Source organism: Ctenocephalides felis, unplaced genomic scaffold (assembly GCF_003426905.1).
Source record: "Ctenocephalides felis isolate EL2017-DRISC unplaced genomic scaffold, ASM342690v1 CF-g0.4_SCAFFOLD_02629, whole genome shotgun sequence".
Lineage (NCBI taxonomy): Eukaryota > Metazoa > Arthropoda > Insecta > Siphonaptera > Pulicidae > Ctenocephalides > Ctenocephalides felis.
In genome coordinates, this window is record NW_020538783.1 from 5,706 (window position 1) to 19,465 (window position 13,760).

A 13,760-nucleotide genomic window follows, 5' to 3' on the forward strand; every position below is an offset into this window, starting at 1 on the left:
AAGCAAATTCTGATAATGTACCTAATATTGATATATTTATGGTAGCCGATTTTCTAAAAAATGATGTTCGGTTTAATTCTGCGGAAGTTCGAGGCGCCAAGGCATTGATGTAAGTCTGTTAAAAAATATTATGAATCACAATATTTAAGTATTAATTTTATATTGAATATAATTACCTAATAAATTAATTTTAGAGCATCGCGTGAAAGTTACGGCGACAAAGCTGTGGGTTATGCTCAACTTTGTCGTAAAAATGGAATTTGTATTTTAAAAGCACGTGTATCTCCAGAACATCGAGTTCGAAGCAAAGCCTATTAACAATTAATGAAAGGTTAAGAAAAGTTCAGGATATTAAATGCCATGACTGTGCAGCTTCAGCAGGTATTTAGTAATCCGATTAAATTCTAGTTATTGAATTAATTTTATAAATGAAAATCATTTTTATATTGAATGTACAGGTGGTTGCAAACATGCATTGGCATTACTTATGTGGACCCATCGCAGGAGCGAAGATCCGACACCTACAGAAGTTGCTTGCTACTGGAAGAAGTCTAAATTATCAGGCGTAGGAACTACAGTAAAATATATTCAAGCTGAAAAATTGACAAAAAAAAACACAGTTACTTCAGTTGAAAATTTGCCAGATAACAAAACATTTTTGAAAGAAGTAATTGAACTAGCCAAAAACCATCAAATAAACTGTCAAATCGGACAGTTAAACTTCGATATAAACTTGAAAAAAACTTATAGTTTATCTTTACACCGCATTATTTTTGATTTTAAGAAAAGTGATTCGCAAGTTCAAAATTTTTTAGAGTTCGCAAAGATTGCAATGAAAGAAGCTGTGTGCCAAGAGGCTGAAGAATTAACAAAACAACAAAGTGAGTGTGCAATTTGGCATGAACTTCGATATGGACGCATAACAGCTTCAAAATTTTATGAAGCTGCTCATTGTAAAACTGATAATGGGTCACTAGTACAACAAATCATTGGTGCTGGTAAAGTTTATCAAACAAAGGCTATGGCACGAGGAAAGAAGCTGGAAAAGAAAGTTATTGAAGTTCTGGAGAAAGAACTAAAAGTAGAAATTGCGCCTTCAGGAATTTATCTTTCACCTAGCCATCCAGTGTTTGCAGCATCTCCTGATGGAGTAACTAGTGATGCTATAATTGAAATAAAATGTCCCTCAAGTCAAAAATCAATGTACACTTTTTTGCCAAAGGGCAAAATAAGCTTAAAGTGTAATGCTCAAATGCAACTGCAAATGTTAATGACAGGTAAAAGAAAGGGTATCTTTTGTGTTGCCGATCAAAACTTTGAAGACAATCAAAAAATTTATGTTAGCGTATTGAAATATGATGATGCAACTACTCAAGATCTCATTAAAAAATGTATAGTATTCTGGTCCAAAAATATATACCCAAAGCTGATCAACTCTGTACAAAGATAATAAAGTAAAAGTCTTAATTAGTTATTATTCAATATATTTTGATGATCTGATACAAGTGCAATAAACAATAAATGTATAATAAATAAATAAAACAATAAATATATGAAACATACATTTAGCCATTTCTTTTGTGATGAAAATATTCTTAAATTTAAGTTGAAATTATAGGTGTTTGTAAATTCACTAGTGCTGCTGCAATGATAACAATATAGTCTGTTAAAGGTAGCATATTATGATTAACAACCGCATGAGGTTTGAGAAAATCAAACTCTCTCATTCGTCCAATCACGCGTTCTATATGAATACGTAGAGCAGCGATTCGTTTGCCTTGTAGAACATCAGATTGTGATAATTTAACCCCAGCACTCACTGAAGGTGGTCGAATTAATTCAATCTTTTTATTGTCAAGAAGCTGAACAATATTCTTGAATCCTCGATCAGCCATTACAGCACAACCTTCGGGTAACTCTTCTGCTATTTCGCTTTCCTGAAATAACAATTCATCTGAAATTCGACCTCCAAATCCTTTTGAGATGAAATTGATAAAGCCATCCGGAGTGCAAGATATTAAATATTTTAAAGTATTACACTTTTTGTATTCTGACCAAGTTAATGATTGATGCTCTGGATCACTAGGTTTCTCGATTTGAATCTCAAATGCATCAATAATAGCTACCACATGACTATAAGAAGATCTAAATGCTATCGGTAATATTCTTTCTATATCATCAAGCTCAGGCATGTAAACAAACTTTTTAAAAAAATGTGCTAATACCGGAATTGTTTTATTAAAAATAATGCTAGCGTTGCTTACACTCATTCCGAACTGTTCACTTAATCTTTCAAAACTGTCTTGGCGTCGAATTTTCATTAAAGATAATTTTATATTTGTCATATTGATATTAGAAAGAACACTGAGACGTTCTAACATTACATTAAATTGTTGAGGGACTCCAGTATAGGCCTTCAAATTGTCATCAATTAAATAATTTGTGACTTCTACAATGTCACCTTTTTTTATAGGAGACTGTGAGCTACAGTTTATATCACTCGAGTCGCTATTCTCTGAAGGCTCATAAATATCTCGAGAACTGTTTGAATCCGTGAAACTATTATCTGACAATATTTTCTGATCATCTTCGATTATTGGTATTATTGGAGATGTTGCAGTACTCATGCTACCAGTTTTAATTGGTGAGCAGGACTGATCTACTCCGGCTGATAAAAGTTCACATTGGACTGACTTGCTACAATATTTGGGACTTACTTGAATAGCAACAGCACGACTATTAAAATCGATTGGTGTTTGTGTACCAACACTGACTTTAATTATTATATTTGAATGATCACTATCACTTTCAACATCAACACTGTTGCCTGATATGGCATCAAGATTTGGTTTCTGAGGATTAACAACTTCCATATTACCCGAAGATTCACTCAAAATTTCTTGAATTAATTGTTGTCTTCGTCTTTTTTCTGAAGCTGGTCTAGAAGTCCCTCGTCGTTTACGATTAGGCTGACATTCAAACTTGTGTGGTACCACATCAATTTTAAGCTTGGCTTTACCTCCCATTGTCGTGAAATACATATAATTTTCCATATCATCCTTTAGCTGCAAAAGGAACGTATCATTAGAATTATTTAAATGTTTTTATAATAAGGAAACAAAACATTAAAATTTACTTTCAATCGTATTTAGTTCAATATATAACCTAAAACGTCAGAAAATTATAAATATATCAAAGTTATTTCAAGTTATCAGATAACTTTAAATAATCAGTAGAATATTGAAATACTTACATCAAAGTGATCTTCACAACAACAAAAATTCGATTTTGTTTTAGGATAATCTCGGTGCACTGCTTGAAACCACATTCTTCGACGTTTCTCGTCATCAGGAACATGCAAAAACATTTTTTCAGGAGTTGTTTTTGTTGTATTTGTACATAATGGTACAAAACAACAGCGATAACATTTTACATTTGACATTTTTTATATATTTTTGAATATTTAACAAAACAGAACGAACGAACAGAATTTAACAATGACACCACGATATTAACCAAAGCTCAAAGCATAGCACATGTTCAAAGCTGTATCCTACTATGAATCACCCGTAACAGTATGACGTCACACGCGCTTGGCTCGTTCGGAATTTGTCGGCGCTCTTCGGTACCGAATTCAAACTCAAATTTTAATTTGGTATAACTTGTTAATTATTGCGAGAAAAAGAAAAAGAAAAAAACTTTGTTATAAAACTTATATATGATCTTTCCATTAAACAAAAAAAAAAAAAAAATCAAATACCTAATTGCTAAATGCAAAAAACCCCATTCAATAGGAGAAACTTTAGTACTACCAGCAGCTATTGACATAATAGCTACGATGTTTGGTGAATCATATGCTGATCAAATTAAAAGCATTCCGCTGGCAGATAATACGGTGGGAAGACGAATATCAGATATATCTGATGATCTTTGCGATCATCGATGCGATTGATTGCGATCGATTTGTTGATAGAAAAAATTAAATTATCTTCTTTCGCGTTGCAAGTAGATGAGGCTACCGATGTTGCTAAGGATGCACACTTAATAACATATATAAGATATGTTATGGAAAATGATATTAGAGAAGAGTTGTTATTCTGTAAGACAATTGAAGGCAAAGCTACGGCGAGTGAAATTTTTAATATGATTGATAACTTTTTTATTGAAAATGGTATTTTATGGGAGAACTGTGTTGGACTGTGCACTGATGGAGCTCCATCTATGGCAGGAAAAAATGCTGGTCTGCAGGCCCTAGTTCGAAAAGTGGCTCCTCGTGCAGTTTGGACGCATTGTATGATTCATAGGCAATCTCTTGTTGCAAGAAATATGGGTGAAGAATTACTTGAAGTATTTGAAATTATAATAAAAGTTGTTAATTTTATCAAAAATAGTCCATTAAGAGAAAGGTTTTTTGGAAAATTGTGTGATGACATGGGCTCAGAATACAAAGCACTACTTTATTATTGTGAAGCACGTTGGCTTTCTCGTGCTAAAGTACTTCAAAGGGTGTTTGAGCTCAAAAAAGAAATTGCCATTTTTCTTGCTGATAATAAAAGAGATGAAGCAGACATATTTTATGACACGAAGTTTCTCGCAAAATTTGCGTATCTAGTTGACATTTTTAAAAGACTAAGTGATTTAAATAAATCAATGCAAGGAACTCAAATTCATGCTTTTGTTCAAAAGGACAAGATTACGGCGTTTATGAAAAAAATAGAGCTGTGGATAGCTAGTATGAAAAGTAATAACTTTGATATGTTTCCTTCTTTTAAAACTACATGTGTTACTGATGATGAAATAGAAGCAAGTAAAGATCTTATTATCAATCATATGACTAGTTTAAGGAACCAATTTGCGCATTACTTCAAAGATCTAGATATGTCCAAATACGAATGGATTAGAAATCCATTTGTTATTGATAAATATGATAATTTTGGACTTCCAACGGCAGAGCAGGAAATGATAATTGATTTATCTAGTGATAGCACATTGAAGCAGATGTTTCAGGACGAAAAGAATATTGTTAAGTTTTGGTTACAAGTAAAGGACGATTTTCCAACTTTGACAAATAAAGCCTTAGAAATTTTATTACCATTTGTGACATCCTACTTATGTGAAACTGGTTTTTCTGCAGTAGCAGTATTAAAAACAAAGTACCGATCTCGTTTAGTGATAGAAAAGGAACTGAGAACAGCGATTTCTACAATGGAGCCGCGGTTTGAGAAAATTTGTGCTGAAAAACAAGCTCAACCGTCGCATTAATTTTTTAATATTGTGTGAAATATTATATCATTTGTTTTTATTAAATTTAAAATTATTTTTTTCCTATAATCCGTAGTTATGTTTGTATGTATATTTTTGTATGTATATTTTTGTATGATTATTTTTGTATGTATGTATATTGTGCATTATTTAGTACGAGATTGAATAAATCATAATTTCAATTAAGTATATTTAAATTAAATTGTTAAAAAAATTAGGGGGGGGCGCAATATTTTTTTCTTTCAAAAGGGGGGCGCAAGGAAAAAAAGGTTGGAAACCGCTGGAGTAAGTATTAAAATAATAAGTAAGCATTAAAGCAATAAATTATTAAAAATATTGATAAAAGCTGTAGATGAGAATTTACCGCAGGATGAAACTTTGGTACGTTCAATAGAAAATAATGAGCCAGCCATTGCAACTGCTCGAGATCTTCATGATAGTACTCTACCGACCACCTCAGCCATTGAGGATAAGCTGGAATCTTTAGCGAGTAAGTATTTTGTTTATCATTATTTTCTTAATAATATCGAAAATAACATCAGCACATACGAGTGCTATTTTTGCTATGCGATTGTGAGCTTATTGAAAATAGCTCAAAAATGTACTTCTTGCTCCATATAATTTTTAATAAATAAGATTTCATTCTAACTTTCTGAAAAAGAATATGATTTCATCAGCAAATCCTATTTGCTAATTTTGTGTTCTCAACGTTTCAAGTTATTCTGAATAATTTGCCACTAAATTTTTCAATGTCAACGTTTTTATTGTATTAAAATATTTATCGTAAAGTTCATTTTATCAAGCAAAGATAAGCGCGAAAAATTGAATCACTTGTCGACAATGTTGGAGAAAATTACACTTGATTTGAAAACTACATGCAGGTGTTGAAAAAATTTATACGAAAGTCAGATAAACCAGTGCAGCAAATTTACAAGAGTTATTTTGAGGTAAAAGAGCACTTTATACAGAAAAATGTAAAGACAGTAACCAGGTTAAAATCAGATGCATTTTGTGCTTTGGGTAATGACCAAATTATTAATATTATTAATATTGCATTTTATTCAATTAAACAGGAACTGGTAGTTATTGGAAAAGAGTTCAAAATGAAAGATGATTTGTATGATCACCCATGCAAATCATCTTTAATAGGAGAATATATGCTGAGTGGAATATCGGATTTGAAATCATGGCCAACAACAAAAGTTAAGAAAAAATATGTAGTATTTCCTCTTATATGCAGCATTTCGAATGGAATGATAGTAATTTGTTTGTTATTGATATTTTTTTTAGTTTATAGAAGAATGTATTATTTGTTATATTTTATATTTATTTTTTTTAATTTTCGTGCGTCACATAGAAGGCATTATTCCATGATTGTTATGTTGTTTAGTCTGTCCATATTGTTATGTTGGTAGCGCGCATCTAACTTCATGATGACGCCATGCAGGGGCAATTTTAATTTCTAAATAGAAAGACTATTCTTGAATTCTCTGCCGCCATTGAAAGAAGTTTCATCATTCATTATTCTGTTGAAATTAATTTATATTGATTATATCAGAATTGACCAGATTTGCCAGGAACTAAGTGTTTCAATACTTGAAGCTTCGTTGGAGAATTGAATACATTTCTTTCATTATTTAATACATTTGCTTTATATTTTAATACATTTAACAGATTTCTTCCAGGAGTTGACAGATCTCTTTCAGGAGTTAACCGATTTCTTTCAGAAGTTAACCGATTTCTTCCAGATTTAGTTTAATAGTTTGCTGATGCATTTCAAGAGTTTGCCGATCTCGTTCAAGAGATTTCAGAATTTCAGGATAAAGTTTGAATATTTATGCCTATTTCTAAATATATCAAGGTAAGATATTTCATATAGTTATATTTCGATGGTAGTGAAATGTAAGTAACTATTTAAAGTGCCATTAATTGTAATATAGAATTAAATTTCATAATTTTAGAGATTATCATGATTGCTTTTGTTTTAGATGAGTCAGAAACCCTACATGGTTGTTGAGTTCGAGGATGAGGTCAACGTTATTGCGAGCAAATGATATAACAGTACTGAAGGCACCTGTTTATACCCAATCTACAAGGACGATGGGTTCTACTATCGATCGGCGAGGGAAATGAGGGAACCTTTTACTCCGCCCGTTACATGGGTAGCGTGTGAAGTTAAGCGAATTTTCGCATCGACCGGTAAGTAAAGAGGAATAATTGATAATAAACGTATCAAGAATATTTGTAATAAATCGTGTTTGCAGATGTATTTCAGTTGGCAATGGAGAAGCTAAAGGATGCCCAAAACCACTCCGATATCACATCGGAGATAGAATTGCAGAATATCCAGAGACGTGAGCGTAAAAGAATTCACCACAGCAGTGGAGAGGGATATGAGATATTAGAGCGAAATATTTTACCACCACCACCACCTGAGGTACCGCGTGTTGCCAATAACACACCAATAATTTATGAACAGCCTAGTAAGTAAAAATATTAAATAAATTCAGTTTTTAATGGACACTCATTTATCTGAAAATACATTTTAGGTATTCAAGCTTCACCATCAATACAGTACACACCTAGACCCGCTGCCAAAAGATTGATATTTAATACTCGTAAGTATTGTAATAAAAACTCTTAATAATAAATTTAAGAATTAACATATGTAATACGTTAAGAATCATCTACATGTGGGATTTATGAAGCAGCTGGGAGCAGTAGTGTCGGACAACTATGGTCGGGTGCTTAGCCGATAATTTGTAAGTTGATACTAATGTAATTTAATGTAAATATATGTTATGAAGATAATAAAGAAGTTTAACGAATACAGATTCCCAAGAACAGATGAAAAGAAAAGATGACGCAACAAGGAGCACAGAGAATGTAAATATGCGATTTCAGCAGATAATAGGTAAGTTGCTTTGCTACCAATGAAATGAAAATATATATTATGAAGATAATGATAAAATTGAACAAATGCAGATTCCCAAGAATCAAATCCAGAGAGAGCAGGGGGAAACTAAAAGGAGCATGGCAAGGATTGAATTGCAAATGCAGTATATAATTGATAAGTTGCTACTAACATAATTTAAAAATATGTTATGGAGATAATAAGAGTTTAACAAATGCAGATTCTCAAGAGGATGTAAAAAGGAGAATAATAAAAAGCGAAGAGGAAATAACGAAAAGCATTTCGAGGGAAGACAACCTGCTTAGATTGTTGCCGGTGGCAAATGACGAAATAGTAGTTGATTTTGAGGAGTTCCTTAGAGCTGACACATCAAAACGGAGTTTGGTAAATATATACTTATTCAAAATGGATCGTATAATGAGTATGTACTAATGATATGCTGTTTTTATTTTAAGAAAACACGGCTCGCGCGTAATGGCGGACATTGTCAGTGGCAACTGTTTCATTATGCAAGATTATATTTACTGATGTGGTTGCCAAGGAGTACAGTTGGGCGGGAGCAAAGGAAAGAAGAATTTTTCAGTACTGCTGTTTGTTAAATTAATAAAAGGTAATAATGATGTTCTTATAATAGTAAATAATGAAACTTTTACCTAAAATATTTGTATTATTTTTTTAAACCAACAATGATTTCAGAGATTGTCGTTGAAATAGTTTTTAAGGAAATTATAGTGTCGGAGGCTCAGTAGGAGACTACAATAGAGGATGGCTTCGACACGCACAGGACCGGTACACCAAGAGTACACGAAGAGAAGACCAGAAGAAAGGATTAGTTTTTAAGTTTATTGGAATATTTAAGTTTATTGTAATATTTAATTAAGTTTATTGTAATATTATAGTTAAGTTTTTAATTGTATTATTTTGTTAGGTTTATTGTATTATTTCATTTGTTTCAATTTATTATATACTTGTATATTGTAAGATTTTCATATGATATCATTTAAAAAAAATATTACAGTAAAATGCTTCGATTTTTTTTCATGAAAATAAATATTATTTTAATCTAGAATTGCATTTTAAATTATTAAATATTCATTTCAGATTATTTAATTCTTTAAAAAAAAATTATTTACGTTCCATTTGTTTCTTTCGCGAAAATAATAATATAATAACTGATTGAACCAACATACTCACGCCGTTATCTTGATTGCCACTCTTACCACCCCCTCTCTACCAAAATAGGCACAATCATAAATTTAATAGACCACGCATTATTATTATCACACAGTAAATTTTTAAAAAAGAATCTCTCTCTCATTTCACAAATCCTAACCAAAAACTCCGACCCGCAACACCTCATCCAATCCATAACAAAAAATAGAATCCTATATCTCCAAACAAAACCGTCACAATAATTGAATTGAAAACCCAAACCTTGAAAACTACGTCGGAACTATAAGTTTACCTTTCATTAAAGAATTACATTACTCGTGGAGAAAACTTTTCAATAAAAATAATATTAGAGTAGTTTGTACTTCCGATAACACTTTTTCAACTCTTTTTACAAAATTAAAATCGAAATTTAACCCAAGAATCTTAAGTAATCTAGTTTATAAGCTTAATTGCCTAGATTGTAATTGCGTCTACATAGGTGAAACCAGTCAAAACTTGCACAAAAGAACATCACAACACAAAAACAACTCTAAAAATAAGAACCAGAATAAAACACAATTAACGGATCACATTAATCAGCTCAAACATAACATTGATTTTTCCAATTCCACGATTTTACATTTCGAAAATAATTCATTTAAAAGACGATTTGGCGAAGGATGCCTAATATCTTTACACAACGAGGCGGCCGTAAATAAAAGATTGGACAACAATTCGCTTTGCAATGGCTATAAAATAATCCTTGACCATTTTAAAAACACCACCATATCTGAATGAAGCGTGTATTTTATTATTTTATTATTTTACTAAAAACATATCTTTGCCAGTTTTTTGTACACTTTCACAAAATTTGTAAACACAATTCCATTCAGTATTTAGATGTTAGTCAATCTGTACACACTAGAACGTAACCAAAAATTGTCAAAAAAAATAATTAGTTTAAATGTTCCAGTTATTAATAGCTTGGTTTATCACAGTGTAATAGTGTAGTATAATTAATTTCACAGTATAATTAATTGCTGTAAGTATTTATATATAAGTTCTATAACTTTATAATATTTTCCTCCTACATCATATAAAATCTTTTAGTTTTTCCACTGAATGACATTCTCGATGAAGACCGAAACGTATGGATAAATAAAGCACTTCAAAAACTGTACTAGTTTTTTCTTTACTTGGTGTTGCTGCCCGATTCTAAATAACGTTATATATATATATATATATATATATATATATATATAACTTGTTCATAATAGGAAGTTCTTTTGTCTATGGTTGGCCAAACTACTTTAAATGCAACTGTAACAGCTGTAATCAAAAAAGTTTTTTCAAGAAGTCTAGCAATGCAATATTCAGCCAGAGGACGGAAAAACAAGTTAGACTTCTCGGCGTTAATGTTATGTGATATTGTTGTCAGTATGTATGATCAAATATTATAGCTTTATTCATTCGCACACACACACATATTTAATGTTTAATAATGTAATAGTGCATGTATGTGTTAAGAGTTTATTATTTAATATCATGTGCTGCTATATGTTGAGGTATAATTTAACATCAATTTCTGGTGTATATTCAAGTTTATTAAAAATCATTTGCAGAGGCTATTAGACTTAATTTTACTAAAGTGACACAGCTTGATATCATCAATCGCATAAACGTTGTTATAGCACAGTCTGGAGACTGGAACGGAGGGAAGAAGCGAAGTATTTTACAGGCTATGATATTATACCATAATGTATAAATTTTAAAATATAAATTCATATTGCAGGAAATATAAAATATGCTACTCATTTAGATTATATTAAGCTAATTGATCTTCTATTTATTTACAATAACAGAGGTAAGAATAATGAAATTCAAAATTTTAATTTTGTTTTTAATTATTAAAATGTATTATATTTACAGTCAGGATGAAAATAATTTTAAGAACTGGCTTAGAACCTGTGAAAACAAATATCACCTTCGGTGCCAATACGATTTCCGCGGACCATTTGAAAAAAGTTTAGGAGAAGCGGGGTGTAGAAAATGTAATTACATGTTACGTTATACCTCAAATGTTTGTCTCGACACCGTCGCCGTATAAAGTGAAATTGCAGGTAAAAGGATATAAATAAATTAGAAAAATATGAAATGGATTTTAGCACATTATTTATTTCTTGTAGCTCGATGAAAATCGATCTGTAGTTGACGCTTTCTACACATGCTGTGCTCAACTTGGAAAGCAACGCAAGCACATATTTTGTGCACTTATTGTATTTTTAAATACAACAAGAAGCACTACAAAAACTAGTTTCGCACAAGGTTGGGGCCAGCCATCCGTTGGCACACTGGCTAAATAAAAGTACTCCGAGGGAAAGTTGGTGAAGGATATTTTTCTACCGTATCTTTGCCTACATGCTGTGTTGGGAAATTTGTGACATATCCTGATTAATTGCCTAAGTGCCCTTACAGAAAGTACTTGTGTAGAGGAACTGCGGATTCAAACAAAGATGAGTATAATCGGCTCCTTCATGAAAAAAAAAAGAAAACTGATGCCTGTGCAGGTATTCCAGTTGATCTTCTTATTTTCATGGAGAAGCAACATTTGTTTTCTCTGGGTTTGGATAAAATTTTGAACTGTGTCCATAAGAAATTTTATGATATTGTATTGTTTTGTCAGCTAAAAAAATATTAGATCTTCCTGTTAGCACTTTGTCGCAGAATGAATCTCATATTTAGCATGATGTCAGGACTTGCAGAATTTCTGCAAGTCACAAGGCTCATGCTATTAAAATACGAAAAACTAGAAGCATTGAGTCCCTAATTAATGCTTTTTTAAACTATTATCTATAAAACAAATTTTAAAGCAAAAAGTTGATATGATGCTTATCATAAGTTTTCCAGGTAACGCGATTCAGGACAATACGGATCCATCAACTAGTATTGCAAGAGGTACTATTGGAGACCTAGCCGAAGTAAGTTTGCAATATTTCTTTAATAGGGCCCTAACTATAGCACAAAGTACTGTTGGTCAAGGCACTCAGACAGAGGAACCTCTGCCTGAGTGAGAGTCTCGATGGAAAGATTGTCACGGATAGAAAGTAAGTGATTTATAGTTTGTTTACAAAGGAGTTGGCTGCATAATGCACATGGTGTGACCGAAGGGATAACTTTCCATTAAAAGACTTACTTATAATTAAAATTATAGAAGGTATTCTTGCAGTAAATTAAAATATATGTATTAACTGTGACTCATACCTTATTTCTTTTAGTTGCAGCCCGAACGGCATATACTGAAATAAATAATGAAGTTTTAGAAAGCGTCTTTGCTAGATTTTTCAAGATTTGCGAAGGAGCGATATAGGGATAATATTATTATTGCGGACAATGTAGAAATATAATCCATTTTGCGTTTATCAATTCACTTATTTTAATTTCATTTGCATATGTTTGTATTTACCATACTATATAGCAATAAAAAAACATAACAGCATAAAGATGGGTTTTGGTCTTACTTTTAGGCGTTATATATATGTAGATATATGGTGGTTTACAACGAATTGAAGACCCTAAATTAAAAGCACATACTATAACTCTTTTTTGCAACAAAAATATTTCGTATATCAATTTCAAAAGTTGTAAATTAGTTTTAAAAAATCACTCGGACATTATTGTGACCAGAGCAGATAAAGGAAACGTCACAGTTAAACTTGACGAAGATGACTATTTGACAAAATTACAGAATCACTTTCGGACACCAGTACTTATAGGACCATAAATAACGACCCAACTGAACACATTGACCGCTCCTGTCATAAACTTGCAGACAAATTAGTTACGAACAAACTCGTTATATAAAAAATTCGTTCGAGCTTGTCAAACATCTCAATAACATTTCCATCCCTTAGAATTATGAACTAATAAGCCTAGATGTTATATCCTTATTTACAAATGTTCCACTACACTGAATACTAAATGCCATTACTATCAGATGGAGTGAAATCAATCTTCACACCACATTATCCCTACATTGGTTTAGAGAGGTGATCAAATTCATTGTCTCTAACACCTATTTTGAGTTTAACGAATCCTTTTATTACCATTTTTTGGCACCTCAATGGAATCGCCCGCATCTACCTCATTAGTAGAAATTTCTTTGCAACTAATAGAAAACAAAATATTTAAAAATTATAATAAACAAATCTTTTATTTCCGCTACGTACACGATATTATTACTTGTATTACGGAAGAAAACATTAGCAGCGTTACTGATAATTTTAACAATTTTATTAAAAAACAACAGTTTACAATGAATTAGAGACAATGAATTCAATTAGCCTTCTAGACATCATACTAATACGTACAAATGGCCACTAATTACTAACTAGTGCCAGAAACCAATTAGCTTCGGGCGATATATAAATTACTA

At 31.6% G+C, this 13,760-nt stretch overlaps 1 protein-coding gene across 1 annotated transcript; it reads left to right on the forward strand.

Moving 5' to 3' along the window:
- Nucleotides 1–3,942: 3,942 nt before the first annotated feature.
- Nucleotides 3,943–5,262, forward strand: LOC113381142 (zinc finger BED domain-containing protein 5-like). Its single transcript, XM_026620119.1, has 2 exons — nucleotides 3,943–4,807; nucleotides 4,952–5,262. Exons 1-2 carry the CDS (start codon nucleotides 3,943–3,945, stop codon nucleotides 5,260–5,262), a joined length of 1,176 nt encoding a protein of 391 aa, XP_026475904.1.
- Nucleotides 5,263–13,760: the final 8,498 nt, after the last annotated feature.

What these genes read in the sequence shown, in the direction of transcription:
- LOC113381142 (XM_026620119.1), top strand. Translation starts at nt 3,943, where the DNA reads ATGCGATTGATTGCGATCGATTTGTTGATAGAAAAAATTAAATTATCT. An exon ending in TGATGATGAAATAGAAGCAA is followed by an intron (nt 4,808 to 4,951) that starts GTAAAGATCTTA and finishes TTCCAACGGCAG; the next exon opens with AGCAGGAAATGATAATTGAT.